The 27,720-nt window shown below is 41.9% G+C and overlaps 2 protein-coding genes across 3 annotated transcripts; both read right to left on the bottom strand.

The window, feature by feature from the left end:
* Nucleotides 1–908: 908 nt before the first annotated feature.
* tango6 (transport and golgi organization 6 homolog (Drosophila)) lies at nucleotides 909–21,507 on the bottom strand. 2 transcript variants are annotated; one of them, XM_018704057.2, is made up of 18 exons: nucleotides 21,342–21,506; nucleotides 20,418–21,073; nucleotides 20,168–20,290; nucleotides 19,109–19,253; nucleotides 18,770–18,876; nucleotides 18,154–18,316; nucleotides 17,803–17,858; nucleotides 17,251–17,363; nucleotides 16,340–16,513; nucleotides 15,940–16,063; nucleotides 15,580–15,783; nucleotides 14,182–14,325; nucleotides 12,398–12,934; nucleotides 10,499–10,556; nucleotides 10,217–10,375; nucleotides 4,966–5,117; nucleotides 4,105–4,218; nucleotides 909–1,466 (listed from the first exon to the last, which is right to left on the bottom strand). In XM_018704057.2, exons 1-18 carry the CDS (start codon nucleotides 21,391–21,393, stop codon nucleotides 1,290–1,292), a joined length of 3,258 nt encoding a protein of 1,085 aa, XP_018559573.1. In that variant the 5' UTR covers nucleotides 21,394–21,506; the 3' UTR covers nucleotides 909–1,289. The 2 variants fall into 2 exon arrangements, with proteins under 2 accessions (XP_018559573.1, XP_050929601.1); XM_051073644.1 differs by lacking the exons at nucleotides 4,105–4,218; nucleotides 4,966–5,117 and having other exon boundaries at nucleotides 1,324–1,466; nucleotides 21,342–21,507.
* Nucleotides 21,508–22,711: 1,204 nt separating this feature from the next.
* Nucleotides 22,712–25,180, bottom strand: LOC127142896 (uncharacterized). The gene is made up of 2 exons (XM_051073646.1): nucleotides 23,468–25,180; nucleotides 22,712–23,382 (listed from the first exon to the last, which is right to left on the bottom strand). The coding sequence occupies exons 1-2, from the start codon at nucleotides 23,513–23,515 to the stop codon at nucleotides 22,942–22,944; spliced, it is 489 nt and encodes a 162-aa protein (XP_050929603.1). The 5' UTR covers nucleotides 23,516–25,180; the 3' UTR covers nucleotides 22,712–22,941.
* Between the last annotated feature and the right edge of the window lie 2,540 nt (nucleotides 25,181–27,720).

The following is a 27,720-nucleotide window of genomic DNA, read 5'->3' as shown; positions in this document are numbered from 1 at the left end:
TGGATAAAAGAATCTTTGTTCTATCAAAATGAAGATATAGTAGTAGGTATGGCAAATCCTGCGTCGTAGTGCAGGCCTCTGTTCTGTGTGCCAGAAACAATGTATGTGTAGGCTGCCTTTTTCCTCTTCTTTTGTTGTGGCAGACTAGTTACAGCTCCGGCGTATTGGTGCCGACCTCACTCATGATACTTCCATCATTGCAGGCCTGTATTCGCTATCCTGATCTGTGTGATGTAATGAGAGATGAGGCATGAGGTAAACTGTTTTTATTTCATTTTTAATAAATAACATTTTATTTTGATTTTTATTTTCACCTCAAACCACCTTCTCTTTATTTCTGTCAGAGTGCAACACTGCTGAATACATCTGTTTTTATCCAATGATTTCTCACAGCAGGAGTTTTTTTTTTTTAACTCTTGATTGAGATTTTTTTTTAACTTGGTCCACACACATAAAAACAGTAAGCCTTATAAAGCTAGTAAAGATCATTGAATAAACTAATGATTAAAACCCAGGAACACACACCTCCTTATGAACCGGTAGTTTTCATCAAGTTAAAATGAGCCATTAATTACAGGTCTGACCAGTTAAGAGACTTAACTCAATCTGACTTGGAACATTTGTACAAACAAACCTCATACCAGTAACATCACATAAAACTGACGCCTTTCACTGTCACTGAGTGTGAAGGGAAGTGGTTTTCAGAGGGGACTGTCTCTTTCTCTTGCTCTGAACACAGGTTGACTTCATGTCTAAGAAAATGAAATCAAACGTTTTATTATTGTTGGCCATTTTCAAAGGCAAACTCCATGTAGAAAGATTAGGCTGGCAGCAGCAGCTCTGCAGTAGTTTCCTTAAGCACACAGGCAGGCAGTGTCCTGAGTGTATACTTTCTAATAAAAAAGAAGAATGTTTAAAGCTTTATTTTGGAAGTTGATTATTGGTGGTACAGAAGATCACAGTGATGTAGAGTCACTGTGATCAGCTCCAACATTAAACCTCTAACAAGTGACGTGAACAATATTGATCATCTGGTTCCAATCCAATGTTCTGCTGGGAAACCTTGGGTCCTTCATTCATCTGGATGTTACTTTGACACGTACCACCCACCAACATTGTTGTAGACCAAGCACACCCCCCATGGTAACAGCACTCTCAAATGACTGGGGCCTACACCAGCAGGACAATGCACCAGTACCAGGCAGGTGGTTTTAATGTTGATCAGCATATAAATAAAGTCCTCTGTAAACTCAAATTATGAAGGGGTTACAAAGACTCTGCGGTGAGTTCTACGGTAAAACAACAATCTTCTTCTCCAGCTTCTGCTCAGGGAAGATGAACCTCCTCATTACGTCATCAAGCTCCTCCAGAGCCAGCTGGGCGTGCAGCACTGCAACGTCATCCGGGTCTGAGCGCACCACCCACTTCAGAGCTCGGTACAGATCCAACAAAACATCACTGAGGACCTGGAGAAGTCACAGGAGAGAGACAGAAGTTACACTTTTGGACCAACACAGTTTGGACTGCAGACTGCCACGATGTTTACACTGGACAGTTAATGTTAATGTTCCCGGGTGTTTTCTCATCCAGGTTTGGACACACTGCCATTTAACACGGTTTTTAATAAACTTTCATTGAAGACTTTTTTGCAGTATATGTTATTGAGCTTAATAGAGAAGAACACCACTAATTAAAACACTTGTCTATCACATTATTCTCCCTTTCTCTCATTATTCTCACACCCAGAGAAATTTTTAGACAAATTTTAGACAAAAACTAAATTAGCACTCTTACAAAGACCCTGTCCTGAAAACTAGCACAGGTTAATATCAATCAGTGATCTCACATGAACTAAATTAACTACTGTCCTGGGATAATCCAAAGAAAAAACACACAGATACAGACCAGGCTGACACTGTGAGTACAAAGTTAGAAACCTTAAGATTTTGATGACATAAAATGGCTTTTATTGTGAAGCAGTCACAGGAATTACAGCGTATATGACACAGAGGTTAGTGCTGACTGCAGCCGTTCATCGTCTACAACACGAGATAAACGAATGTTGGTGACTTCCTGTCAGAGATTCAGTCTGAAAGCTATGAGGAGGGAGCAGCCACAGTGATGCACACCTCCACCACCCCCTCCAACCAACTGCTTTCACTGTATGGAAAGACACATCATGAGAGCAGATTCTGGTTCCAACTATCACTAACTGACTTTTTTTTTTAACTTGTTTGGTTGTGTGTGAACAGATACACCACTTGCTCCTTGTTCTGATAAAGTAGCTGCTTCATCAGTGTTTGCTGTAGCAATAAACTACACCTGCTGTTACCATGGTAACCCCAACCTGAATCAAACAGGACTGAAATCTGAAGGATTACAACTTTAATGGGCTTCTTATAACCAAACAAGACAAATGTACTGTATCAAACCACAAATCAATATTTTAGTCCTCTAATGGATGGATTCCCTGACTCTCAGCACCACCACACCTCCTCCACTATACACACCTCCACACCTGGCCTGCTCCTCCTCTTTGGCCTCACCTTTGTGCTCCAGTCTGTCAGGGTCTGTCCCTCTCATCTGTTCTTATTTGCCCTGTATCATTAGCCACGTACAGCTGCTGCTGTCCCTCTCCAGCTGTTCCAGTAATGACAGGACCTGGTCTGGGACCAGCAGCTGGACAGCTGACTGTAGTCGTGGCAGCAGCTCAAGAGCCACCTCACACCTGAGCCAGAGACCAGCAGCTCGCACATAGGTGTGTTTCCACAGGGCTACCACAGGAGCAAAAATGACCAGACTGTTTTCATTCAATCACGGGATAAACTACATGTCCTTCTAACAGCTGACTGATAAAACAAACAATGACCTGATCCTCCTCAGTCCTCCAGTCTGTGGCTCTGAGCATCTAAGATTTAAATGAGTGAAAGCAGCTGTTCCTGCTGACAGCTACACCACAGGTGGAAAAAAAGTGAGTAAAGCTCTAATGATTCTGACTCACCTAGTTACACTTAATCCCTGTACCTGAACGTCTAAATCTTTCATGCAACCAGCTCCACATCATGACATTAGTGTCATCAGACATGACAGAAAACATGACTTATTGCAGTGTTTCATGAATGCAGAGCACTGCAGAACTTTTCAATTTTAATGGTCCAAAATTTTAATGACTGCAAGGATTTCACCTATTAAATACGGTTTGATTCATTTATTAAACTCCCTCTTGATACTTTTGTTAATGATTTCAAAGCATTTTTAGTACAGTACACTGGACATATTCCACTTACTGTATTAAAAGCCTTACTGTGCTGTGAGTACATAAAATGGCTGACAAATGTACACAGAACCACAACAACAGTAAGCACAGCCCTCTCCTTCTCTCTGTGTCACATTCCCCAGTCTCCTTCCTGCTTCTGGTGGGAAGACAATCAATAATCCCAGGGATGACACAGATTACAGATTACAGGACCTGAACAGGTCTATACAGAAAGCCTCTCACTCCCAAAAACACAGCCAGAGTCACATTATTGAGCCAGTCTGAAGCCTTAAGAAGAACAAGACAGACAGACATTTAGCTCGTGGTTGTTCTCTCTGACACAGGAGTTGACAGGCAGGTCTTCACCGACCACTCTGACCTCTCTGCTCTGTGTTTTTGTTGAAATAATGGCAGTGAACACAAACATGTTAAGTAAAGCTCACCAACAGGTATCCACACTACTGCTCCCACCTCTCCATCAGACACACCCATGGCTGACTGAGGTACAGTACAGTTCATTAGCAGATATTCCCCACAGCCTCAGCTCTACTCTGTCTTTGGTTTGAGACCACCTGAAAGCATCACATGTCCTGATGGAATATTTCCACACACTCTGAAACTTTCAGAAACACCAGTTACTTCATGTTGTAAGACGGAGGCGGAGACAGGTTCTTTGTAAACCTGCCAGGGCAAACAAACACTTTGGGAATACTCAGTGATTCAGCTCAGTCAGAAGGACACAGGAAAAATTTAATGACACCTGGTTCGGTGTAGGTTGGTGTGAAAAGACTGCATGGGTTTCATGAAAGTGAGTGTGTGTGTGTGTGTGTGTGTGTGTGTGTGTGTACCTGGGTGGTTTTGTTGCTGAGGCCTCGAAGCAGCAGGACAATAACATGGACAGCAGCTCTCCTCACCTCTGCCTCCCTCTCTGTCTTTATCAGAGCAGTCAAACAGGAGTTCAGCTGCACGCACACATGCATGCACACGCACACACGCACACACGCACACACCACACACACACACACACGCACACACCACACACACACACACACACACACACACACTGTCATGATTAGAAATTATAGTGCAGGTTTGACAGTCAGTCAACACCAATTTCATGCTGTTTCAGTTCTAAACTGATCCAAATAAAAACCAACTCCACTTAGACCCAATTTCAGACACTTTCATTCACACCTTAAGTAAAACATTAATTCTAATTGAAAGCAAGTCTTCCGAAAGGATATGAATGTTTTCTCATCCTCCTTTCTCATTCAGTGGCAGATTTTAATGCTTGTTTTGGAAATATGAATCAGAGGGAATCCAAAAAGTACTGTGAGATAAGACAAGTATTACTGTTCCAATGGAATGAAAAAGTAGTTCAGACATAAACTGACAGTGCAGATTTCTCTCAGGGAATAACTCCCTTTTTAAAGTCTTTTTTAAGTGTCTACATCACTAGTTGTGTATGTTACCTTTCTGTGTTTTTTGCTTTTCAATCAGAATGAGGTGTCCCAATCTAAGACAATAAAAGTTGAGGTGGAGGTGAAGTACGTTTCCACATCATACGGTGTATTATCACATTTACATGGAAACTTGTTAAAGACACTAAACTTACAGACTGAAATCTGTTGAGCTTCATGATTTTTTGACAAGTAACTTCTGTAACCAGTCTGTGCTGTACTTTTAGCACAGTGTGTGCTCCCTCTCACCTCTTGAGCCAATGGTCCTAAGGAATAGTCCAGTTTCTGACATAGCTCTCCCAGGTTAGACAGACTGCTGGCCCGGACGCTTTGGTCCGGATCCCTTGTTCCTTGCAGGAAGACACCTACCAAAGAACGGCCGAGGTGGGGCGCCAGTTCCCCTGGAGGAGTAAGACCACTCAGACAGGTTAATTCTCAGAACATCTAAGAAGCACACAGTGATAAATATACAGACTTAATTATTTATTGGATTAAATAAGGGTGATGTCAGCAGCTGTCATACAGTGACAAGACTGTATCATGATACATGAGACAGAAATGGAAGAATGCCAGGCTTTGTGTCTTTAACACCAAATAATTTATGTTCTGCTAAAACTGATGAATTTTTGAAGCCAAAGTCAAATCCAACAATAAGCATAAATATAAAACACAGCTGCAGCAGTGACTGAGGTCTGAGCAGACTGGGAGAATTTAGATGGTAAATCTGAAGACCTGAAGTAGTTTATAATACCTCCATCAGAATTTGAACCCTCAACCACCAAGGATTATTATTTCAGCAGCAGTAGTATTTCAGACAGTGTGAAAAGGCAGAAAGATCAACTTCCAAAAAGTGATGAAAACTGATAAAAGTGTATAAGACGCGAGGTCAACCCATTTCTGAGATACAAGAGTAAATGTTTTTGTTGTAGCACCACCCTGAGGCTATTTGCTCCAAGGTTGCGTAAACTCCTTCTCCATGACATCATAAACCTAGGGACCAATTTTCATATTGATTAGATGCTAACAGTGGAAATGAAAAAGCTACTGAATTGTGATGATGGCTGCTGGCAGTCATACTGAATGAGTGTTATTTGTACTTGAGTTCTAAACCGTGTCAGCTGCTCTGTCTGAGCTGACTGAAATATCTCAACAACCACTGGATGAACTGCCATTAAACTTGGTATTGGATGTTCATGGTCCCCAGGTGCTATGATTCCTACTAACTTTCCGTCTAAGACAACCAGCACATTTCTGGTACTGAGTGAAACATCTTAACAACTACTGGATGTCTGTCATGAAATCTGGACATTCATGTTCCCCTCACATGAGCTGACTCACTCAGGTCCTACACATCTTCTTGTGTCATCAACTTAATTACAAGTTAGATATAAGTCACAATTATTCTGGAATTTTTTTTTTTTTTATTTTTTTTTGGATAAATGACATTATCCCGAAAATTATGAAAATATGCTTTAAACTCTTAAATGGCTCCAAAATGCACTGAAATCACTTTACATTACATTTTGGCAAGAAACAAAAAAATTCTGCATCACAGAGAGGACACATTTTTTAGTGAACATCCTTTTTCGTGAAAAACTTTCTTTTGGTAATTATATATCATGAGATTCCCCCTCAAAAGTAAGGGAAAATAAATACAATAGGCTACCTCAAATAAGAAGATGGATTTTCTGTCAGAGTAAATAAATTCAAATTAATTTCAGCTGTTCCTTACAGGCTGTGGTCAAATTAATATTATGGTTAACGTTGAAAGGAAAAACTGTAGTAAGCTGCAGTCAATTTGCCGGAGAATGCAGCTCTGCTGCGGTCTGAGATAGTGGAGCTATTTGCTGTTTAGCTACATAGCTAACGTTACCTGGTTAACCTGGTTAACCTGGTTAACATTAGCTCAATTCACCGGCGACCAAAACAGCATCACAACGTAACAAGCATTTAGATAAACATCAGGGTTAGTATAACTGAACCAACACTTGCTATGTTCAGTAACTGACAGTAACATCAGTTAATTTTACTTGGAGTTATTTGTTGTGGAATCCATAGTATTTCCACTCATCCGATTTAAGTTTCCTTTGCGGGGTATATAATGGGAAGGATAAGCCTTCAGCTATGGTGACAGGCTGGAAACGTTCCATGGGAATTAACAGGAATATATAGGAATTAATGGATATAAACTGGAAATTTGCAGAATTACAGGTTAACCTGTAACAGGGAACTTAAATGTAGATGTATCTTGCAGCATAATCTTGGTTACAACAACCAGATTTAATGCAAATTCAGTTGAATTTCTACCCTGCTCTGTGCATTCCTCCACCACATGCACAGATCATTTCTAGAATCCTGCTCACTACAGCCACACTACTGCATCTGAGCCCACAGACTATATCCAGTCAAGTTCATCCCATCATATTACTGGACTCAATATACAATATGTGCAACTAAAGTTTAACTTGCAAAAAATAAATCAAAATGTGCTTATACAGTAGCTACCTAACCAGTAAATCAGAGATGTGTTACGACCCTGAGTCATAATCTGTATTAATATTAGTATTGATTTGTATCGTTTTGCTGTTCACCCTCCCTGCCTGAAGTGGTGGCTGTTTCACTTGTTCCTGTGTTTTTGTCTCAAGGAAATTGAGTTGTGAGGGGAGCAGCTGATTGGACCAGAGGGGATGGCACCGATTTTAAAATGCTCCCTAGAGAGGATGGATTCTCTTTTGCCTTTTACCCCCCAACCCGACCGAATTAGAGGCGGAGGCTATGCACCTTAGGGTGAGAGCTTTGGAGCTGGAACGTCAGCTTTGCGTTGCTCCTCAGTCACCCCACAAACCCTGCACTCTCCCTGAGAAAGCTTCGATGTGAACAGGCACATTGCACTGATGCCTCCGTTCAGGGAATCTGAGGTGGATTCATACTAAATGTAAGCTAGCTAACACCATTTCCTTGACAATTTGAGTCTGTTTCTCCCTCTTAAGTCTTTCTTTGCCACCATTGCCTAGTACTGCTTGTGGTGGGAATTGTTGGATCTCTCTTTGAAAAAATTATAATATAAAGAGTACGGACCAGACCTGCTCTATATGGAAAGTTCCTTGAGATAACTTCTGCTGTGATTTGGCACTATATGAATAAAAATTGACTTGACTTGAATTTAAGAGGCTAGTTATCATGATAGAGTGCTGCTTCCCAAACAAGTTGGTAGCTAGCACAACTGTGATGCTGCTTCTTCAGCCAGTTTTCTGTTCATACAAGACTGTAGTTTAGAGTTTGATTCAGCAGCTGATTGATGAGTGTTCATCTATTCATATAGCCTGTGTCTATTCATTTATCCAGCATCAATCATAAAATATTTTACAAGTTTTCAACTTGGAATATTTCCAAAATTCTCCAGTTTAACTTCCCAGGGAAAGTTTCTGAAAATATACTGTAAATTTTCCGCCCCTTTGCAACCCCACTCGTGAGGATATTAAGGATTATCATTCGTGATTATCCAGATGATGGAAATTCACTACAATCAACTTATTATCAGTGTTTTTTATCGCGATGAGCAATAAAATCGTATATCGTCCCATCCCTAATTAAAAGATAATGGCATGACCAACTGACCAAGTCATTAAATATGTAGGCTGTAGGTTTATATCATTTTCCCTGATGCCAACATCATCAGGCCGTCAAGAGTTTGTGGGAAGACACAAGAACAAAAAAATGCAGAATAAAATACAGATCCTACAGATGGGCAGACTGACTTCCTCAACTACTTTTAAAGTGCAGAGACAGAAATAATCCTTAACATATTGATTCTGATGGGAAAACAGCTCAGACCAGCCCAGGCACAAGCCAAGAAAACAAAAGACACATGGTAGTGAGTGCAGAAGGCAGGCGGGTGGTGTAGCACAGCCAAGAGAAAGAGATTTGTGAAAGCTGCATAGATACCAGAGGAGGAGTTTTATATCTAATCCAGCCATTTAACTCCACATCTTGACACAACACCAATATTGTTGTTTACAGTGTAGACATATTCAGTTTTTACAAGCTGTGTTTGTGGGTGACACTGTTACATAGGCAGACACACAAAGAACAGAGGCAACTGCTGACTACAGCTGCTCCTGCCAAGCAACAGGGAGGGGAGCCAGAGGCCTCTATGGAGAGGAGACAACCAGCTGACTGACTGCTGTAGTAAGACCTGCCTGACCCCACTGTGTCAGTCTGTACATTACAACTGACTATATCTGCCTGATCCACACACACACGCACACACACACACACACACACACACACACACAGCACCCTCATCCTCAACATTCAAACTCACAGCACACACACAGAGCCACAGAGACACTGGAGACACATACACACACAGATACACACACTCATCCCTTCATTTCCATGTCTCAATAGACTGTCATGGCTCTAACAGTTGTAATGAAAGAGAATCTCTGTGTTAAAGTGAGTGTGAGTCAGCAGGAATATCAGCCTGAGTCACAACTGCACACGTTAACATACACACACGTGCAACCCTCCCATACATGTTCAGTTTCTCTGCACTATATTTAGCCTGCACAGCCTCTTCCTGCGTATGTCAGTTAGCTTGATGTGTGTGGAGTGTCATTTAGTGCACAGCTCTTCTCTTTCAGTAAATCCTCTGCCCACTGTTGCACACAGAGGGAGCTCACAGGACTCTGCAAGTGCACTAAGCAAGCAACTGGGAGCAAACCATAGCAGAGCCAAACATTAATTTATTCAACATTCACTCAACCAGGCGAGTCAATTAAGAAAACCCTCCTATGTACAAATGACAGCCTGGCAAGAGGCAAATCTTAGCCAGTCGGGGGGCGCAAGACAAACACAGAGGCTCTCTGGATGTCTGTGCAGCAAACTGAAGTTCTATCCAATCTCTCAGCAAGGATATAAACCCCCCGATTGTCCCAGGGAAGTGGTACGATGGCAATCTGGCAGATAAAACCAGACTGGGGAAAAAACCCAAATAGGGTTTTCTATCAGGGATAGGTTCTGATACACAAGATCCCTTCTGAACAGAGCTGTGCATGGAAGACAAGCCTGTACTGTGGCTGCATGCTGATAGCTGGCCACCACACACTAATATATATGTCAATAAATAAAACACATTCATAAACAAGCATATGTTATCATTCTCATAATGTTTACCATTCACACTAAGTCACACATTATGTTTGATCAGACACACTTTTACAAACATTTGGCTCAACTACAGACAGAATAACACTGCTAAATCCTCCACTCTGTTAAATGGCCCTCTACGCAGCAGTAGCTCTTGTGCTGCTCACTTAAACTTACTAAACTGTTGTGTGTGTGTAAATGCTAAAGCCTGGTTCTGCGTCTTTTGGTCCCTAGTCTGGCAGTAAACACAACAGACTGCAGGTCAGGACATGGGTATCAGGTCAAGTGAATGTCCTCACTTGTAGAGTCATATAAACACAAATGTGAACAAACAGTAACTGATGCTCACCCATGGCCCTGCTCGCCCTCATCAGGACCTCCCCCACTTTGAGGCGGGTCTCCAGGGAGTGCTCTTTGTTGGATGTAGGCAGGGAGGGACCATGTTGAAAGTCTTGCAGGAGCCTTCCCAAGATCCTCTCAGGGTAGGAATCAGCCAGAGCAGCCAGACCTGGTGACAGAACACACTCAGCCCATCTACTCTCAAGATGACAGCTGTTTCAACAGACTATTTCTGTACACTGGTCCTCAAAAATCTCAAACCACATTTGGCGAAACTCTACCACTGTATTACCTTGAATGGCTGACAGATAGATGAATGAGTCTTCATGCTCCAGGTTTTCTAAAAAGAGCTGGAGAGGACAGGCATGGACAGGATTACTTTCTGTTTCACTATCTCTGTCAGAAAAACATCAAAAACATCTCCAATGTGGATTTTACCAACTGAAAAAAAGAGGATCAATACTGGCACACTGAATACATTAACAACAATAAGAGAGCTATCAAAGGGAATAATCCAAATATCACCCCGCGGTGCTATAAGGAACCCTTGAAGATACAGGTTTGAGTGGGTGAGGGAAAGATGGGTGAGAGGAGGGACAGGGGGTTTCTTTGATAAAGTGAACAGAGAGGACTGGGGTTTACTGGGTGGAGTAAGGAGGGAGACAGAACATATGAACATTACTGAGGAACTCAACCCCACCATGACACAGAGGTGAGAAAATTAATGAAGGTGCTGAGAGGTGGGTTGAAGTCAGGTTATCTGAGGTGGACACAGTGGGGGGCTTCTGATTACAGAGAATACTAGATGAGTAGTTACCCCTTCTTACCCATTCCACCTTAACAAGTCCCTAGAGCATGCCATTGTTCCCTCTGACTCCCCTGAGGACAAGGTTCAACCATCTTATTTATTATACATGCTCATTCAGAACGTCCCAGGAGGCCCAGATAAAACCACTACACCTTCACACAGGGCATACAATACAAAGTCTTATAGGTGACAACACAGCTTCTGTTTCAGCTAACATTACACACAATGGATATATAATGGAATTTAACTTGTATTTACTAATTAACAAGCTGTATAGCACTGATGGCTGCACTGATCTATATCAGACATACGTTATCTCCAATTCAGGTTACTATATTGTTCATTAAAATGTTCTTTAATATCAGATTTCTGAAACACTCTTCTTGGCTTGTTGAAGCTCATTATTCAGTATCTGCAGTACATGACCCTGAGAGTGAAACAAGATTTCAGTGTGTGTTGGCATTGTATAAACACACAAACACACTGGACCCAGAGCTCTACTGGCACAATCCTTCAACGTACTGGTGTACACAAGAGATAAGAACATCTATCAGGCCTGTAGAGGCTCCAAATACCAAATAAAGATGAATAATACACCACAGTAGTGATGAAGAGGAACAAAAATATAACACAAGTAGCCTCACCCTCACTACTGGACACATCTGTTATTCTCTGCACCAAAAAATTTGCCAGTTATACTTGACACACATGGTCACATCAGGACACTGAGGTAGAAAACCAGACATACACTGACCAAGCACTTATGAACAACTCTCCTTGTTCTGGAAAAGATGATAAACTGTGGCCATAAAGGGTTGAATATGGTCAGCAACAATACTCTGATAAGCTGTGACATTTAGACCACGACTGATTGGTATTAAGAGCCCAAAGTGAGTCAAGAAAACATTCCCCACACAAAACTCCAGATCTATCAGACCAGACTACGTGTTTCCAGTCTTCAGCTGTCCAGTTTTGGTGAGCCAGTGTCCACTGAAGCCACAGATTTCTGTTCTTGGCTGACAGGAGTGGAACCTGACATGGTCTGACGCTGCTGTAGTCCATCCACGTCAAGGTTGGAGCGGTTGTTCTTTCTTGTTGGTTTGTGACAATATTTAGCCAGGTGGTACATGACAAAGTTACGTCCAAATGAATGTCAGGACCAAAGGTTCCTCAGCAGAACATTGTGTTATAACGACAGGATCATTGTTATTCACTTTATTTACCAGTGGTCATAATGTTTTGTGTTAACTACCTCATTACCTTTATACTGTGCTCTTTTTTTTAAAGTTCTCAAGAGAATAATGATAATACTTGTGTATCGATATTTTTCATCATAACCAACTACAACAACAAGAACAAAAAGTAGTTAACGAAACAACTCACCGTGAGCACTTTATCCTGGGCCTGGACCGCCTCAGGGTTCTGATCTTGCATCATCTGAGTCAAAACCCTCAGGGCGAAGGCTCTGGTGGGCACATCCGGGTCACATGCCTTAAGCAGCCAATCAGAAAGGGGCTTGGTAGACGAGCAAAGGGCAGTTTTGCCATGGTTCCTCCCTCCACCTTGTGCAGTTATTCTTGCTGCTGCTGGTACAGAGGACACCTGGTGTCTGACGCGGGTGTTGCTGGGTGAGTTAGAATCCGGGGGAGATGAATGTGGTCCAGTCTGTGAGTTGTATGCTGCGGTTTGCATCTTTTGCTTTTTGCTCGAAGGCACACTGCTGGTCTTTGCTGCTGTCTCAGGGTTTCTGGAGGGCTGAGCAGCAGCAGTAAGGTTTTCAGGCCAGTAGGCACCGTGAGTGGCAATGACAGTTCTGAGGTTGGATGCCAGCTCCTGGATGACCACATCCGAGTGCCTCTGAGACAGTGTCTCCAGTGGTGGAAGCAGCCTCGACATAGAGGAGTAGTCTTCTGCACCGAGCTGTAATATGAAGAAGAGGAGGGAGGACAGTTAGGAGAGAGCAGGGTGTGCTTACCACCTTACATGGTCTACACTTAACATGCTTTCAGACAGCCAGTACTACTGCACCTGGGACATCTGTGTACTGGGTTTTAAACACAACTGTCACCAGAACACCACTGGACCTCCACCCCCACAACCTGAACTGTTCTCTCCTCATTACTGTTTTAAACCAACTATTATCTTATCGAAGCTGCAGACTGAATGGTTACCAAGACAACACAAGAAATACAGTCTAATATGGTAAACATTGGTTACCGACTCAGCTTAGATAAGAGCAGTGTGTTTGGATAATAGTGTATGTTAGAAACAGGAAGAAGCAGACTCCCCCAGTATTAAAACAGTGGAGTTTTGACCATGAGTAGTGCTGCACTTGGTCCCCACTCTGTGTTTTATGCAAATGTATTATGTATTAACCTGCATGTGGGAGGAAGCTGGAGTAACCAGAGAGAACCCACACAGGCACAGGGGGAACATGCAAACTCCACACAGAAAAGCCCTGGGCTCGAACCCAGAACCTTCTCACTGTGAGGTGACAGTGCTAACCAATGCACCAGCATGCCACCCACACACAGACACACACACACAGACACTGTGTGACTGCAGGACTGCATGCACAAACACACACAACACCCATTAACAGTAAACAACAATCTTGTTTTAACTTCCAGCGGTAAAGGTCTTCATCTTGCTGCAGTTCACTCTGTTTATTAACACCTAACTAAAGCTAATGCAGTCTAATACAACTGTCCTGCAGTAAATCCTCCACCTTCAGGTTCAGAGAGGTGTTGAACAGTATGATAATTGTGGAGGATGTGGTTTGAGATTCTATTGAACTGTGTTGTGTTTCTGTTATTTAACCCACACTCACTGAGATAAGTACAGCTTCTACGATGAATCAAAGGTGAATCAACACCTTTATAAAGCAGTTTGAACACAAACTTAACATTATAACAGGATTGATGCAGGACTGTATTAGACATTAATACATACATTCATTTTAGCTAGGTGTACCTAATAAACTGCCCACTGAGTGTGTGAGTGTAGCCAGAATAACCTGACTGTTGTCCAATGAAACATATCTATAAGGCTTAAAGGTCAATTTACTATAATACATGTGAGCATGAGCTCCAGTTTCCTGTTCCATGGGAGACAAAGTAGATTCATTATCAGGTGGATGCAGTTTAGTGTGCAACATATGGATGTACCTGAGGTCCAGACAGCAGAGTGGCCACCAGGCCCATGGCCATACTCAGTGTTTGGCTCTCTACTGGGTTCACAAGACCTGGGTCAGTGACCTGATCCAGACCCACACAGGCTCTCTGAATCAGGGACACTATGAAGTCCACCACCTGGGGAAAGGGCAGATATAAATATGTTCAGTATAAAAAATAAATCTCAAATGGAGATGGTAGAAGCACCAAGATTAATGAAATATACTACTGAAAACTAAAAACTAGAGCTGAACATAACAGGAAGTAAGTACAAGGACACGTCTTCAAACTCCCAGACAGCATTCAGTCCTTATAAAGGTAAAGCATCTAAAAATAAGATATTATCCAATGAAGTGAGATCAGTGTATCAGAGATGTTTCTTTATCTGCAAGCGAGTGTTTCCTGGCAGTAAAATACCAGCTGGCCAGTTGGCCAATCCCCTCCCAAAAAAAAACAGAGACTATTTTTGTGTGGCAGTATGACTCAATGTGGCTTGTTTTACATTACAAGAACTCCCACAGGAACACAGACTGAGTTTAAATCATGCTGGAGAAAGACTGTCAGTTACAGTCCCAGGAGGACAAGTTAACATCTCACACAGACTGGGATGTGACACTTTGTTCCTCTGAGCTGCAACAAAGTGCAGTTTTACCTGCAACATCTGCCCCATTTAATGCAGTCCTTAAACAAAGCAACCACATAACATGAGACATTCACAATGAGACTGGACGCACTGTACATGCATGGTTCTCTACAGTTTATTAGGTTCACCTCTGTCTGTGAACCTTTTCCTGCCGGTAGAAGAGGTCACCAGAGGTTTTTCTGGTCATGAATGAGTGACCACTGACACTTTGTGCAAAACATTAAGACCTGTAAAGTCATTAATTCAATTCAATTCAATTTCATTTATATAGCAGCAAATTTTATCTCAAGGCACTTTTCATATAGAGCAGGTCTTGACTGTATTCTTTATATTATTATACTTACAGAGAGAGACCCAACAATCCCTATTAGTAGTTTAATCTGCTGTAGTTAGTAGTTTGATCCCCACAGCAGACAGTAAAAACACAAAAATGGAGTTGAGTGGGTTTAAGGAAAGTTGAGCTGAGCTCCCATAGGATCCCATTCATTTTTAATTGATAAAAAAATAATATAACATCGCCTATAAATAGCAGAAAAAAAAGCTGAATAATAGCAGAAATATCTAGACCTGAACATTTTGGTACCTGAATTGTTTCTGTAGCACAAAGTATGCAGGAGTAGTTAGTGACCAAAAAACGTTCGGAAAAATAATAATAAAGATTTGAAGAACATGCTGCTGCATTCACACTAATGAAATGTCCCAGAGCTTTTAACCATGAACTTCTGTGGGTGTCAGATCTGTCCACTCACCTGTGTGTTTTTTCTCAGCAGCACTGTATGCTGCAGAGACTCCACCATCACAGCCAGCACCTGAAGTAAAACCAATCTTTGGCCTTGCCTCTCAGCTCCACCCAGCAGCTGCTGCTCCACCTCCAGAAGTGTCATGGTCGACACATCCAACTCCTCTTCTTCTGTCTTCACTTCATCTGCTGCAGCTGCCCAGCTGGTCAGCTCCTGACGAGGAGCAAGGAAATGAAGGAGCGTCAACTGAGGTTACTTTCTCCACCAGGTGGAGAACAAACAGAAACACTGTGCACAGTGGTTACACTCAGCACACACTGCAGCCTGGACATTACCACAGAGTTTAACAAACGTGTGTGTGTGTGTTACCCGCAACAGGTCTAGGAAGAAGTCTCCAGGCAGGTCAGAGTCTTTGAGCTCGACCAGAAGCTGCATCAGACACTCCAGCCTCCACTGCTCCTCTGACAGCTTCTCATACAAAGCATCATCATCACTGGCAGACAACATCAGAGAGGAGACGTGAGGAAATGATACCCACAGTTGTCATCACTCAAAACAAAACAACAAACAAAGGAGATGGAATGAGATTCATGAAGCTCTTTTACTGCTGACTGGCTAAAGAAACAACCAAATTGTGTTTTATGTTATCTGGAACTTTTTTACAGATAATTCCTCATGTTTTTGTTGTGAGCATCCTTAACACACACCACCCAGTCTTTGACCAGGGTTAGGGTTTGTGATGAGAACATGTCCACCCTCTGTCGGTCACCTGGAGCTCTCTTTGGAGATGAATCTAGCTCCTCCATCACTGCCTGGGCTGAAGTGGAAGTCTGCTGCGTCGATCCTCTGTCCCTGCAGACCTGAAAGCTGCCTCAGTACTGACAGGCCTACACACGTGTCAGTGTGGCTCAGGTACCACAACAAGGTGTCCTGACAGGGAGCACTGTAGAGCACAGAAGACACACACACACATACACACACCTCTGTTTCAGTGCCTGACATTAAGAAATGAAACTGAATCATTCTACATTTTTTCCATAATGTCTGTGTTTGTCTTCTGGTTTAGATTTTCTCAGAGTGCAGCTTGTGAGTCTAAAACAGGATGTGAGGATGTCCATCCATTCAACCGAATTACCTTTCATCAATAAGTCAAATTTGAGGCATAAAGCACATTTCACATTCTGTTATTGACTTTGTGTGAATAACTAACATTACAAACTTGCTGGTTGTAACTTATTCAGAAATAGATATTAGTAAATATGAACGTTCTATTCTTGAGCCATTCTCATGAAACAGGGCCGGAGCACTGTGATTTAAAACATCTACCTTAGTTAATCTGTCTGTACACACACAAAATACCATCAGAGTTCAGACAGATATGATAGTTAAGTTGTTTTTACTCATAATTGTTGTTAATTTCAGTCTGAAAGTCTTTGTTTCACTTTGGCAAATAAAGAGGGAAAGATTCACTCTGATCATACTCAGGAATCAACGTGTATGAATTAGTTATAGAACCAAATAACCATTGTAGTTCTACATGGTTTGCAGTTAACGCACTAAAACACTGGTGCAGTTCTTCTGTCTACTACAGTTACTCTGTGGATGTGAGGGTGTTTTAGTAGTTCTTCTGAGAGCGCCACCTGTTGTACTTCAAACAGACTAAACATTTGACAACCTTACCGTAGGTGGGAGACATTCTGCTTGGTGAAACAGAAGAGTGTGAAAATAACAGGAAGAACTTCCTCTAGAGCTTTGAGCAGAGGCGCTGATGGGCTGTTTCCAACCACCCAGACCTGACAGCAACCAGGGACACAGACAGTGTTAACAGAGAACATCAATGTTACTGTTAATATCACACCAAACCCTCATCTGTATCATGACACCATTATTATTCAGAAGAGCTCTGATTTAGTTTGTTGAGGCCACACAATTTTTACATATGATTTACTGTCCTTTAACAGAATCATAATGATCCACAGAAATCACAGAATATTATTTAGCCAATGTTTTAATATTGTTTCAGGCCAAAGCAGAGAGTGGATCCTTGGACATTTTAACAAATCACTACACAAATAATTTTCATGATTATTATAATACTGAGTCAAACTGAGACACTGTGGCTGTATATTCCTTATTCAGCTTCATCAAGTCAGCCTTAACATGAGCTATGATCATTATCATAAATGTGACATTCATCAATATAGAGTAGTGGAGATGTTAGTGTGTCTTCACCTTGTACACATCCTCCACACATTGTGTCAGCTCCCACTCCTCCACAGCAGTGTGGTCTGAAAACACACACAGACACCAGAGTGTTCAGTCCTGCGGCTTTCTTTTTTTCTACCTGTGACGAGGTGATGACCACCAGAACAAACAGGACAACAACTACACACTTTGAATGCAGATGTTCAGGAGGAAATAATTTCCCATACACACTTTGTACTTTTTCTGTAGATGAATTTAAACAAAATGGCTGCATGTGAAAACCAGCATGAGTCTGAATGATTCACCTGAGTAACGATCATCTTCCCAAAGCTGGAGGATGTTGTTACAGTAAATGTTCCTGACGGCCATCTTACTGACCTGAAACAGTGGTGCAACAGCTGAGGGGTGCGAGCAGAGGAGTGAGCAGGTACTGATGTGCAAAGCTGGGCTTCTCCTGCACCATGGAGAGCACTGCCCTGGTGGCCACACGCTGAAACTGTTGGGCTGTCAGCTTGTCTCTGAAGTGCAGGAGGTCAAGGATCTACAAAACAACAACAAATACACTTTAAATAAACTCGTTCTCATGTAGTCTGACTCACTCACCAGGGAGCTACAGGTGATATGTTAAAGCATAAATCCACTTCATTGTAAAACAAACCTAATTTCACCAACTTCATCTCTCCCGGGGAACACCAACATTTAGTCATTAATACTGTCTGCTTTTTACATGCATTCCTGTGTGTAACTTGTGCAGAGTCTTTGTGTTGAGGGAAAGCTGTTTCTTCTCGTGTGTGTGTCTATCCTCTCACTGTGCTGACACACATACACACTAAAAGCAAAAGGAGATAAGCAGCATATTCTATGATTAATACAGTAAAAGTAGGTAAGTGACCTATATATAAAGATTTACAGTCAACTGTTAACCAAACTGCACCTGTGTAACCTGAGTGTGTGTGTGTGTGTGTGTGTGTGTGTGTGTGTGTGTGTGGCTGACCTGAGGACACACTTGTCTGTAGTAGCTGTCAGCTGAGGCAGACTGTTGAGGGCAGGCCACCAGGATCCTGGCAACAGCATCACATTTCCTCCAGTCTGACTCTCCGCCTACAGGACAGAAACAATATGGCACTTAGGTTTGGACACACCACATAAAAACTCTGACATACAAAAAGATTTAAATACAGATGTATAACAGAGGCAAACAGAGTGAGGAAGACTAATACATCAGAAAAACTAATCAAATGCTAATGTATTGCTCTGTGCTGTTAATAGATAACATACATATCAGTTGTTTCAGTCAGACTGTGTTCCTCACTACGTTTTCCCACTCACTCACCTGTCCCTCCCTCCAGGATGGCTCTGACTACAGCCTGGACACCACTGGGCTGCATCAGGCGCTCAGACAGCAGCTGACCACACAGACGCCTAAGCCAGGCTGGAGCTGATCCCAGAGCTGCCCTGCTGCTTCCCACTGCACCAGACTGGAAGGATGGACAGTTCATATTAAACAAGGCTCAACAGACCTGAAAGGTTTTATCAATGCCATAACTAAAAGGAAAACAAAACTTTGCCAAAGTGTCAAAATTCGCAAAACACAGGTGACCTACAACTCATGCTGTGCCTGAACACCTCCTGCATAGCTGAAGCTGAAGCTCTGCATCGCACATCAGCTCATAACTGGACAAAGCATATCCAAACAAATATCACACAGTACTGTGGCTCTAATGAATTTGGACGCTGAGAAAACTTTTGCACCATTTCACCATTTTTTCTTTGTTTAATCAATATGTTCACATTTAGTGACAAAGCAACAGAAAATCATCATCTGACGTCACTGTTCTCCTCAGCTCTCTGCAGTATTTCAGCATCTTTCTCTTGTTTTAGTTTTACAGCATGAAACTTTACTGTGTTGGTCCAGTGTCTTTGCTCTCATCATTAATGTTGTTTCCAGCATTCTTCTCAGTTGAGAGCATAAGAGTGAAAATCAGACTTCATCTATTTGATGGTCACAAACTCCTCTCTTAATGACACTGACTAAATACTGATTTAAAATCTGTGCTGCTTGATGAACTTCATGAGCTGAGAGTAAAGTCAGTGTTGTGTTTACAGTTTCCTGCACTGCCCCCGAGCGGACAACAACAATAACAAATAAAGCACAGACAGTAGAGTTAAGGAGTATCAGATTGCAAAATAAAACTACTTTACAGGTGGTGTTTCAATGAGTTCAGTTTAAACTGAAATGGTTCCTGTTTTATTCCAGAAATCATCAGGTCATTTATCAGGTTTCTGGTTTGTGATACATCTGACCAAGGAGCAGCAATAACATCATATAATAACTTCAGATATATGTCAAATAAAAAGTGCATTATCAGCTGCCCCTGCTATAATTCCGTACCTGTTTGGATCCACCTTGGAGGATCAGTAGCTCCTTGATGATGATGGGCTGGTAGACTTTTCCCAGAAGGCCTCTTAGAGCCTCTCTGCAGCTTTGACGTTCCTCAGCACAGAGTTCCTGTGTCTGAAACATTTGCAAGAAGAAAGAAAACAGTTGCCTTTTATTTCTCCTGACTGCAGGCATCAGAACCAGGACTCTTTAAGGTTATCCTTCCAAAAGAGAAGATCAAACCCATATCCAGATGTGTTACCTCCTCTTCCTCTGAGCCCCCTCTCTCGGCCCGGTGTGGCTGGTAGCCAAGCTGGCACAGTGCAGCCATTACATCCCCCAGATGTTGCGTGAACACCAATGTAGCGAGAGACGACAGCTCTGTCAACTGCAACAGGACGTTTGTGGTGATAAGAAGGCGGCATCGCCCTGCTGACACTGCTCCACCACGAACCAGTTTTTCCACCATGGCCCCGAAAGCTGACCTGCGACCCAGCGGCACCCCCACTCCAGGGGCCAGGTAGGGGCAGAGCCCCAGAGAGACAACAGACTGAAGAGCCGCTCGAAGCGTCCTCTGCTGGGTGACACTGAGAATGTCAGGAGGTAAAGGTGGAGCCATCTCTGGGGTGTGGAGTTTAGCTGCAGAGGGAGCACGGCTCTGCCTGAAAACTTCAAGTTCAATAGAAAGGTGTCGAGCTAAGGTGAGGAGCAGCAGGAGACACTCCTGGACAAAACCCCATGCAGTATCTTCTGTATCACCGGAGAACCATTCAGCTGCTGTCATCACCTCGTCCCTCAGCCTCCTCACCTCCTGGAAGCTGCTGTCAGTCTGAAGCTGGTCCAGGAGGAGGACTCTGTTGGACCGCAGCCCTGCCAGGACAGCCTGCTGGTGTGAGGACTGAGCATTGTCCACAGCCTCTGTGAACAGCAACACAAAACATCAGCTGCATCCCACTCACAGCGTGTACCGTTGCACAGTTGGCAGATGATCTAGTTAATATTGGCCATGAAAATAACTGATAATCATTTAAAGTGCATACAGTCTATGACGTGAGGACAGAGAGGAGAAACTCTGTCTGAGCAGAGACACCTGAAAGACACACCGCTCTCTGTTGTCTGTTCAGTGACAGTTCCAGCTCTGTCAGAGTGGGTCACCTCGGTTACGGTCGACGTGTCCGACACTTACCGCTCAGAGGTCTGCTCAGGGTGTTGATGGCTGACAGGATGTCTGCGGTCATCTCAGCTCTGATTCACACTGAACAGACTTTGTCTGCTCCAGCCACGGACGCTGCTTTACAGTAACTACTGTGCTCTGTAGTCTCAAAGTGGCGCTGAAATTATACGTCATCACGTACCGTCATGCGATCAAGAGATTGGCTAATGCGACGTTCACGTACGACAGTAGAGTAAAGGTGCGTTCGATATTAACTGCGGCTGGTTGCGCCTGACTTGATGGTCAAACATGAACTGCTGCCGACTGCTGGGAAACGACTGCAGTCAAGTTGGACACACTTCCTGCAGCGAGACTGAGCGACAGTGTTTGACTTTTACCAGATGTTCTTTCAATTCATCAAATATCAAATTCACCTCATTGTGGAAAACCTGCGCTTTTTTATTTAGAAATATGACTTCCCCTCAACACGTCAGACTGTTTTGTAAACCTATATACACGCTGTTACTTAGACAAAGATATGTTGTTAAACATTTCAGGCCAGAAAAATAAAAGTATACAAACATCCAGGGCGATGTGTTCAGGAGGAAAAGTTACACATGGAGAGAAACACTTCTGGGGAGATCACTTTTTAAATTTCTGTTTCATTAAGAACCACATACTGGAGAATAAAAAACATGGGTCACCACATCGCCAGGAGAGTGTAAAGAGGTGAAATATGAAGGATGATCTATAAGGGCTTTACGTCTTCTGGGTCATTCCAGAATTGGAGGACATTTGGGCTTCAAAATTCTTGAATTTTCTGATTTTCTGCTACATATTCATCAATAATAGGTAATAAACTATCAAAGACTTGATTAGCTCAGCTTACAGATCAATGGTACAATTTTTATTACATGATTTACTTGGTGTTTACAATACTTGGTGCAACCCTGTTACCAACACTGAGTAACCTGAAAAAAGTACATTATTGATTTCTGAAATATAATTCCTTTTTCATTAAGTAAATAAAGTAACATTCTCTCTGAATAACCATTTGATTTCACATATGACTTGATTTAAATTAATTTTAACAACTTTCAAAATCTGTGTCACCCAACTTTTCAATAATGGCATGTTTCACTTTACCAATTTCAGCATTTATTGTATAATATTTACTCTAACACATTTTGCATATGATTGCATAAACTCTTTAAAGGAAAATGGGTCAAACCCTTTTGAGCTGAGAAAGTAATTTAGGATTATTTTCAATTAAAATGATACGGTAACAGGGTTGAAATTAGGGTAACAGGGTTGCATAAAGTAAGATGGATGACTAGCTACATTATTTTTGATTATAGATCATCATATAAAAGTGACAAATAAATGCCCAAGACACCAAAGTGTTCTTTGAATAACTTTTAATACCTTCTGTTGCACTTTTCCTCAAATAACACCCTAAAAATAGAAGAAATAATAATAATTAAAGAAACTTTGATGGCTGGCTGCCCTAGCCTATCAACATATTCACTCTAACACTTGACTCTTAACACTGAAAACTTGTCATCTTGTCTTTAGAACATCGGACAAAACTTGTCATCTTGTCTTTAGAACATCGGTCTTCTAATATTCCACTTTACTCTTCATGGCTGACCAGAGTGTTCCATTGGTCTTCTGCGATGGCCAGGTGGCGTGAGGTAACATTTTGTGGCGGTGAAATGATGGTCAGAATATCCTCAAAGGGATACCAATGGACATCCTCCCTCAACGGCCAGAAAAAGCGGTTTTCCCCCACTCTGTGCATACATTTCACCTGGCAGTGGGTCTCATTCACCTCTTGGATGATCCCTGGGTAGATGTGGCCCTCATACAGCACAGCACACCATTTACCCACAACCTCGGGAGTATGCCACTGCTCTTCTTCTGGTCTGCTGTGTGTTAGGTCTTCTGTGTGGTCATCTGTGGAATTAAAGCTGAAGCTTCTCGTTTTCTGGCAGTTACATTCCAGACTCCCATTTGCAGAACACATGCAGCTGATGTCGCGGTAGAGCATTTTTCCAGGTGAAAGAGTAATCACCTGGCAAGGCAAGATCAGTCATACACAAGTTAGTTCAAAGTGCTTTAACTAAATAAGAATCATGGAGAAATAGTGAAGTGAATACCTGGTGAAGCCTCATTGTGGATGGTACCGCTGGAAGGTCAGCCGGCATTTCCTTCACTGCATCATCTACATCTTGCTCCTGGATGTAAAACAACTTTACCTTTGACTAACCATCATTCAGAGCTTGGTAAAGGGACATTGCTGTGGGAATATCAACCCCTTGGCTGACAAGCCTGTCAGCCCTCCTCTTCAGTGTGCCACCTATGCCATCTGGGGCTCCTTTGCCATGACTGGCCTCAAAGTAATTCCAGGTTCCCCTTGTGAACCCCTTCTTAAAAATTTCAGTGCAAAAAAGGTAAAAGTTTCTACGCTGTTTGTATTGTGTGCAGGGCCCATCGCTAAAAAAATGCACAGTTGTCACATCTGGGAATTTTTCTCTGATTTCCTTCAGAATGGGCTCCATGTGTTTCCATATTGCAGGTGGTCCCTTCAATCTTGATGCCGATATGGTGCGGAAGGAGGTAGGAGCCGATTCTCCCCCCACATGATAAACACCAGTGTGTAAAGTGGCCTGTTGGTGGGATGCACCAAAATGAACAGACTGCACTTCTGCACTGTATTTGCAAGTATAGTTTTCTGAGAAATCAACATGGACTACACATTGGTCGGCAGGGAGGTTCTGCTTCAGGGCCCGTGAGAAAGCATACTGCTGCCTGATGTTGTAGAGATGACGCCTAAACTTCTGGAGCAAAGTGGCAAATGTTTCCACCAGCTCTTCTTGTGAGGATTCATATTCTTTTTTCAAAGTGACCTTTGAGGTTGCTCCAGAGTTATCTTTGTTCTTTTTGTCAACAGTTGCCCACTGAAGGTAGGAGACACGATCAGTAGCTTTGTAATGGCCTGTGAGTGGATAGCTCTTATTGCTGCATTTGTCACATTCTCCATACATACACTGCTTGCTTGTGATGTCACACGTGATGGCTTCTGTCAGGCTCTCCAAATTGAACGTGTCAATGATGTGCATCTGATGAAGCTTTTTAGCAATAAAGCCAAGATTTTCATGTTGTTTGCACATACATGTTTCGCGATCTGACAGCGTTGGGTGCACAACCCAATAGGGACGAAGTGTGCAAAACAGCAAGTATGACAGCTTCATGTTGGTCTGCTCAGCGAGGAACCTCAAATGGAGGTTTTTCACTGAATCCAGAAGTAGTCTTTTCTGCATTTTCTTTTTTCCTTTTGTGACTGTTTGCTTTTTTCCAGTAGTGATCCTGCTCACATCATCACGTACAAAGAATGACGTTACCTTTTCTTTCAGTCTCGCACCAATTCCAGTGTATTCCTTCCTCTTGTAGTAGCAGACATTTTCATTTCCCAGGTTCTTCCATCTTTTCCTTGAAAATCCAAGTACCTCCTGTGCCAATTTCTGCAGCCTGTACTTCTTGAGGATTTTGCTGGTGATTACTGCTGCAATGAGTTGTCTGTGACTTTCTCTCTTTGATTTTTTGTACTTTGTACGCACTTCCTCAGCTACTGCTGTATGGAACAACAGGGTTCTTCTTAGGGATGTCTGCGAAGCTTCCCTGAGTATTTTGTTGACTTTGGCTCTTGGAGATTGATGAGCCATTTTCAATCGTTGAAGCCGTTTCCTGTATTTTTCTGTTTTCTGTTCTGCTCTTCTCAACTTTTCTTCAAGTTCCTCTTGCTTCCTTTTTGATTTTTTTGGGGCAGCCCATTTTCTTCTTCTCCTAGCATATTGTAGAACTACAATAACAAACTGAACTAAACTGATGAACAGCTTCTATCTAGAAATGAAAACTATAGTGTTGGTGCACAGATGTAAAACATGAGCTGTCAGGACGAGGTGATCAAATAAAGAGAAAAATAAAGAGATAACTGATCTGAATTCTTAGAATAAAAACGTCCTACCATAGACTGTATATAAAGATTTTAGATTTACTTTATATACAGTCTATGCGTGCTACACGTCTTGATGTCAGAGAGGCAAAGTGCTGTCGTCACAGAGGTGGCTCCAAGTCGGTGCAGCCGGAGAAAAGCAACTGCTGAAAACTGAGCAGAAAACTGCAGGCACCTTACTCCTGCGATGTTTTAAAGTCACGTGACATGGTGACGTTGTGCTATTAGTAGTAATAGTATATTCCTTGGAGAAACTGACATTACCAAGTATAACCGTTCCAATACATACATCAGGAATCTCATATTAATGATGCTGAGAGAGGGAAAGACTTAATAATTGGTGAGCAACTTTTTATTCAGTGTTTTCATAAAAGCTTTATTTTTCTGCATTTTTTTTTCCTCATTACAAAAAACACACTGCTGCTATTGTTTAACATTTCATTCAAACCTTGAAATGAACAACTGAACACAGCGATTTTCGCTCATTTCTTCACTTTTTCCCGACGGGTTTGCATTTAAATCCGGCTTCCCAGTCTCTCTACCTGGTCTGTACCACTACACTCGCTGTCTTCGGAACGTCTGCCCCCCTTCCTTCTTTCACATAATGGTATGATCCTAGTCTGTTCTCGCCTGTGATTGGCCACATGGTGTGGCCATCAAAATAAAGTCCCGCCGCTGCCTGCATAGATTCTCAGCAGAGCTGAGCTGGAGCAGCTAGAGATTCGGCTCTCTCCGACAGGAGTCGGCTTTCCTCGTTCGTTACAAAGAATCGGCTCTTAGAGCCGGCTCGTTCGCGAACGAAACACCACTACAGAAAACTGCAGCCGCGTTACTCCCGCGAGGTTTTAAAGTCATATGATATGGTGACGTTCTCAAAGTCGGCCAAAATGTCTAACTGGCTCCGTTTGTATTCATTCTTGTCACATAAATTAGGGGCGTGCATATAAAAAAGGTTTATTTTATGGTATTGTGACCGATGATACGAGAGTATTTTTGTTCAATAAGTATGAGCTGATCAAAGATCAAAGCTGTTACATGTATTGAGGATTTTTCTGTGTCAGGTTTAAAAGTGAATTTGAACAAAGCTGTATTATTACCACTAAAGGAATGTGACCTATCAGAAGTGAACGGTATCCCTGTGAAGAATATGTTCACATACGTAGGTGAAAAACTTAAACCTTGATCCAACAGTTGAGCAAATAACACACACACACACACACACACACACACATATATATATATATATATGTGTGTGTGTGTGTGTATATATATATATATATATATATATGGTTGATGAGGGATCTATCATTGAATGGTAGAGTTTTACTCTCTAAAACTGAAGGGATATCACAAGCTGTCTATCACTGGGAATGCCTACTGTAATATACAAAAAACTAAACTAAATAAAATCTAATTCAAATTCATTTGGAGGAATAAATGTTATTAATTAAAAAAAATGTTTTATGTAACACAAGAAGAAATGATGGTTTGGAGGTTGAAACACTCAAAGTTTCCTTTCAGAACATTTGCTTTCATGGATATAAAACGTATCATATCATATGAGAAGATTTATCAGAATTACTTCTGTGTATTAATCCCACACAACATATGAAGCGTTCAGCATCCAGGAGAACTGAACACACATGACATGAAAAAAATGGAAACTTGTGACTGACACAATACACAGTTTTAGACAGTGGTTTGTTGGATGGAATAACTGTATAACTTTAAAATACACTTCACTCAGAGTAAAATATTAGTTGAGAAAATATTTGTTATAGTGAGTGCAGAACAGTTCCAAAGAATGTTCTCAAAGTGATTATTCTGATAATGCTGGCTACCAGTAGATACAGGGAAATATCTCATATGTCTAAAAATCATTGATTACATTTCTTATCCTGCAGGTATTGGGACATCAAACGTCTTTCAGAATTCACTGTATGTAAAGAAGTGACTTCTCTAATTACTCTAAATATTGTTTGGCCATTTAGACTTTATACTTCTATTATTCCACATCAAATCTTTATACATAAGAAGTTCACTTCAACTCAATTTTATTTATAGAACAAACAAACATTAGCAATAATAATAATAATAATAATAATAATAATAATAATAATAATAATAATAATAATAATTGAGTAGTGGTGGCAGACCTGGATCGTGCAGCTCTGGGGTCAGAGACATCTACAGAATGAGGACAGAGAGGAGTAAACATAAAGTTAATCACCTCTCTTTGGAGAGAGAGGAGAAGTATCTAGTGCTTCATGGGAGTTTCCCTGGCAGTCTAGACCTAACTAGGGGATGGTTCAGACCTGATCCAGCTCTAACTATAAACTTGAACAAAGAAGATGATGTCAGTAAACAGGGTCAGAAACTGTATTCGACAGCAAACAT

Source organism: Lates calcarifer, linkage group LG10 (genome assembly GCF_001640805.2).
Source record: "Lates calcarifer isolate ASB-BC8 linkage group LG10, TLL_Latcal_v3, whole genome shotgun sequence".
NCBI classification, from domain to species: Eukaryota; Metazoa; Chordata; class Actinopteri; family Centropomidae; genus Lates; species Lates calcarifer.
This window is presented reverse-complemented; position numbering and strand designations above follow the sequence as displayed.

Excerpts from the sequence above, each read along its gene's own strand:
- tango6 (XM_018704057.2), bottom strand. The coding sequence starts at position 21,393 with ATGACCGCAGACATCCTGTCAGCCATCAACACCCTGAGCAGACCTCTG. Across the intron at positions 21,074-21,341 it reads CCTGAGCAGACCTCTGAGCG|AGGCTGTGGACAATGCTCAG; the intron begins GTAAGTGTCGGA and ends TGCTGTTCACAG. Across the intron at positions 18,877-19,108 it reads CATCCTGGAGGGAGGGACAG|GCGGAGAGTCAGACTGGAGG; the intron begins GTGAGTGAGTGG and ends TCTGTCCTGTAG.
- LOC127142896 (XM_051073646.1), bottom strand. The coding sequence starts at position 23,515 with ATGCCGGCTGACCTTCCAGCGGTACCATCCACAATGAGGCTTCACCAG. Across the intron at positions 23,383-23,467 it reads CCACAATGAGGCTTCACCAG|GTGATTACTCTTTCACCTGG; the intron begins GTATTCACTTCA and ends TTGCCTTGCCAG.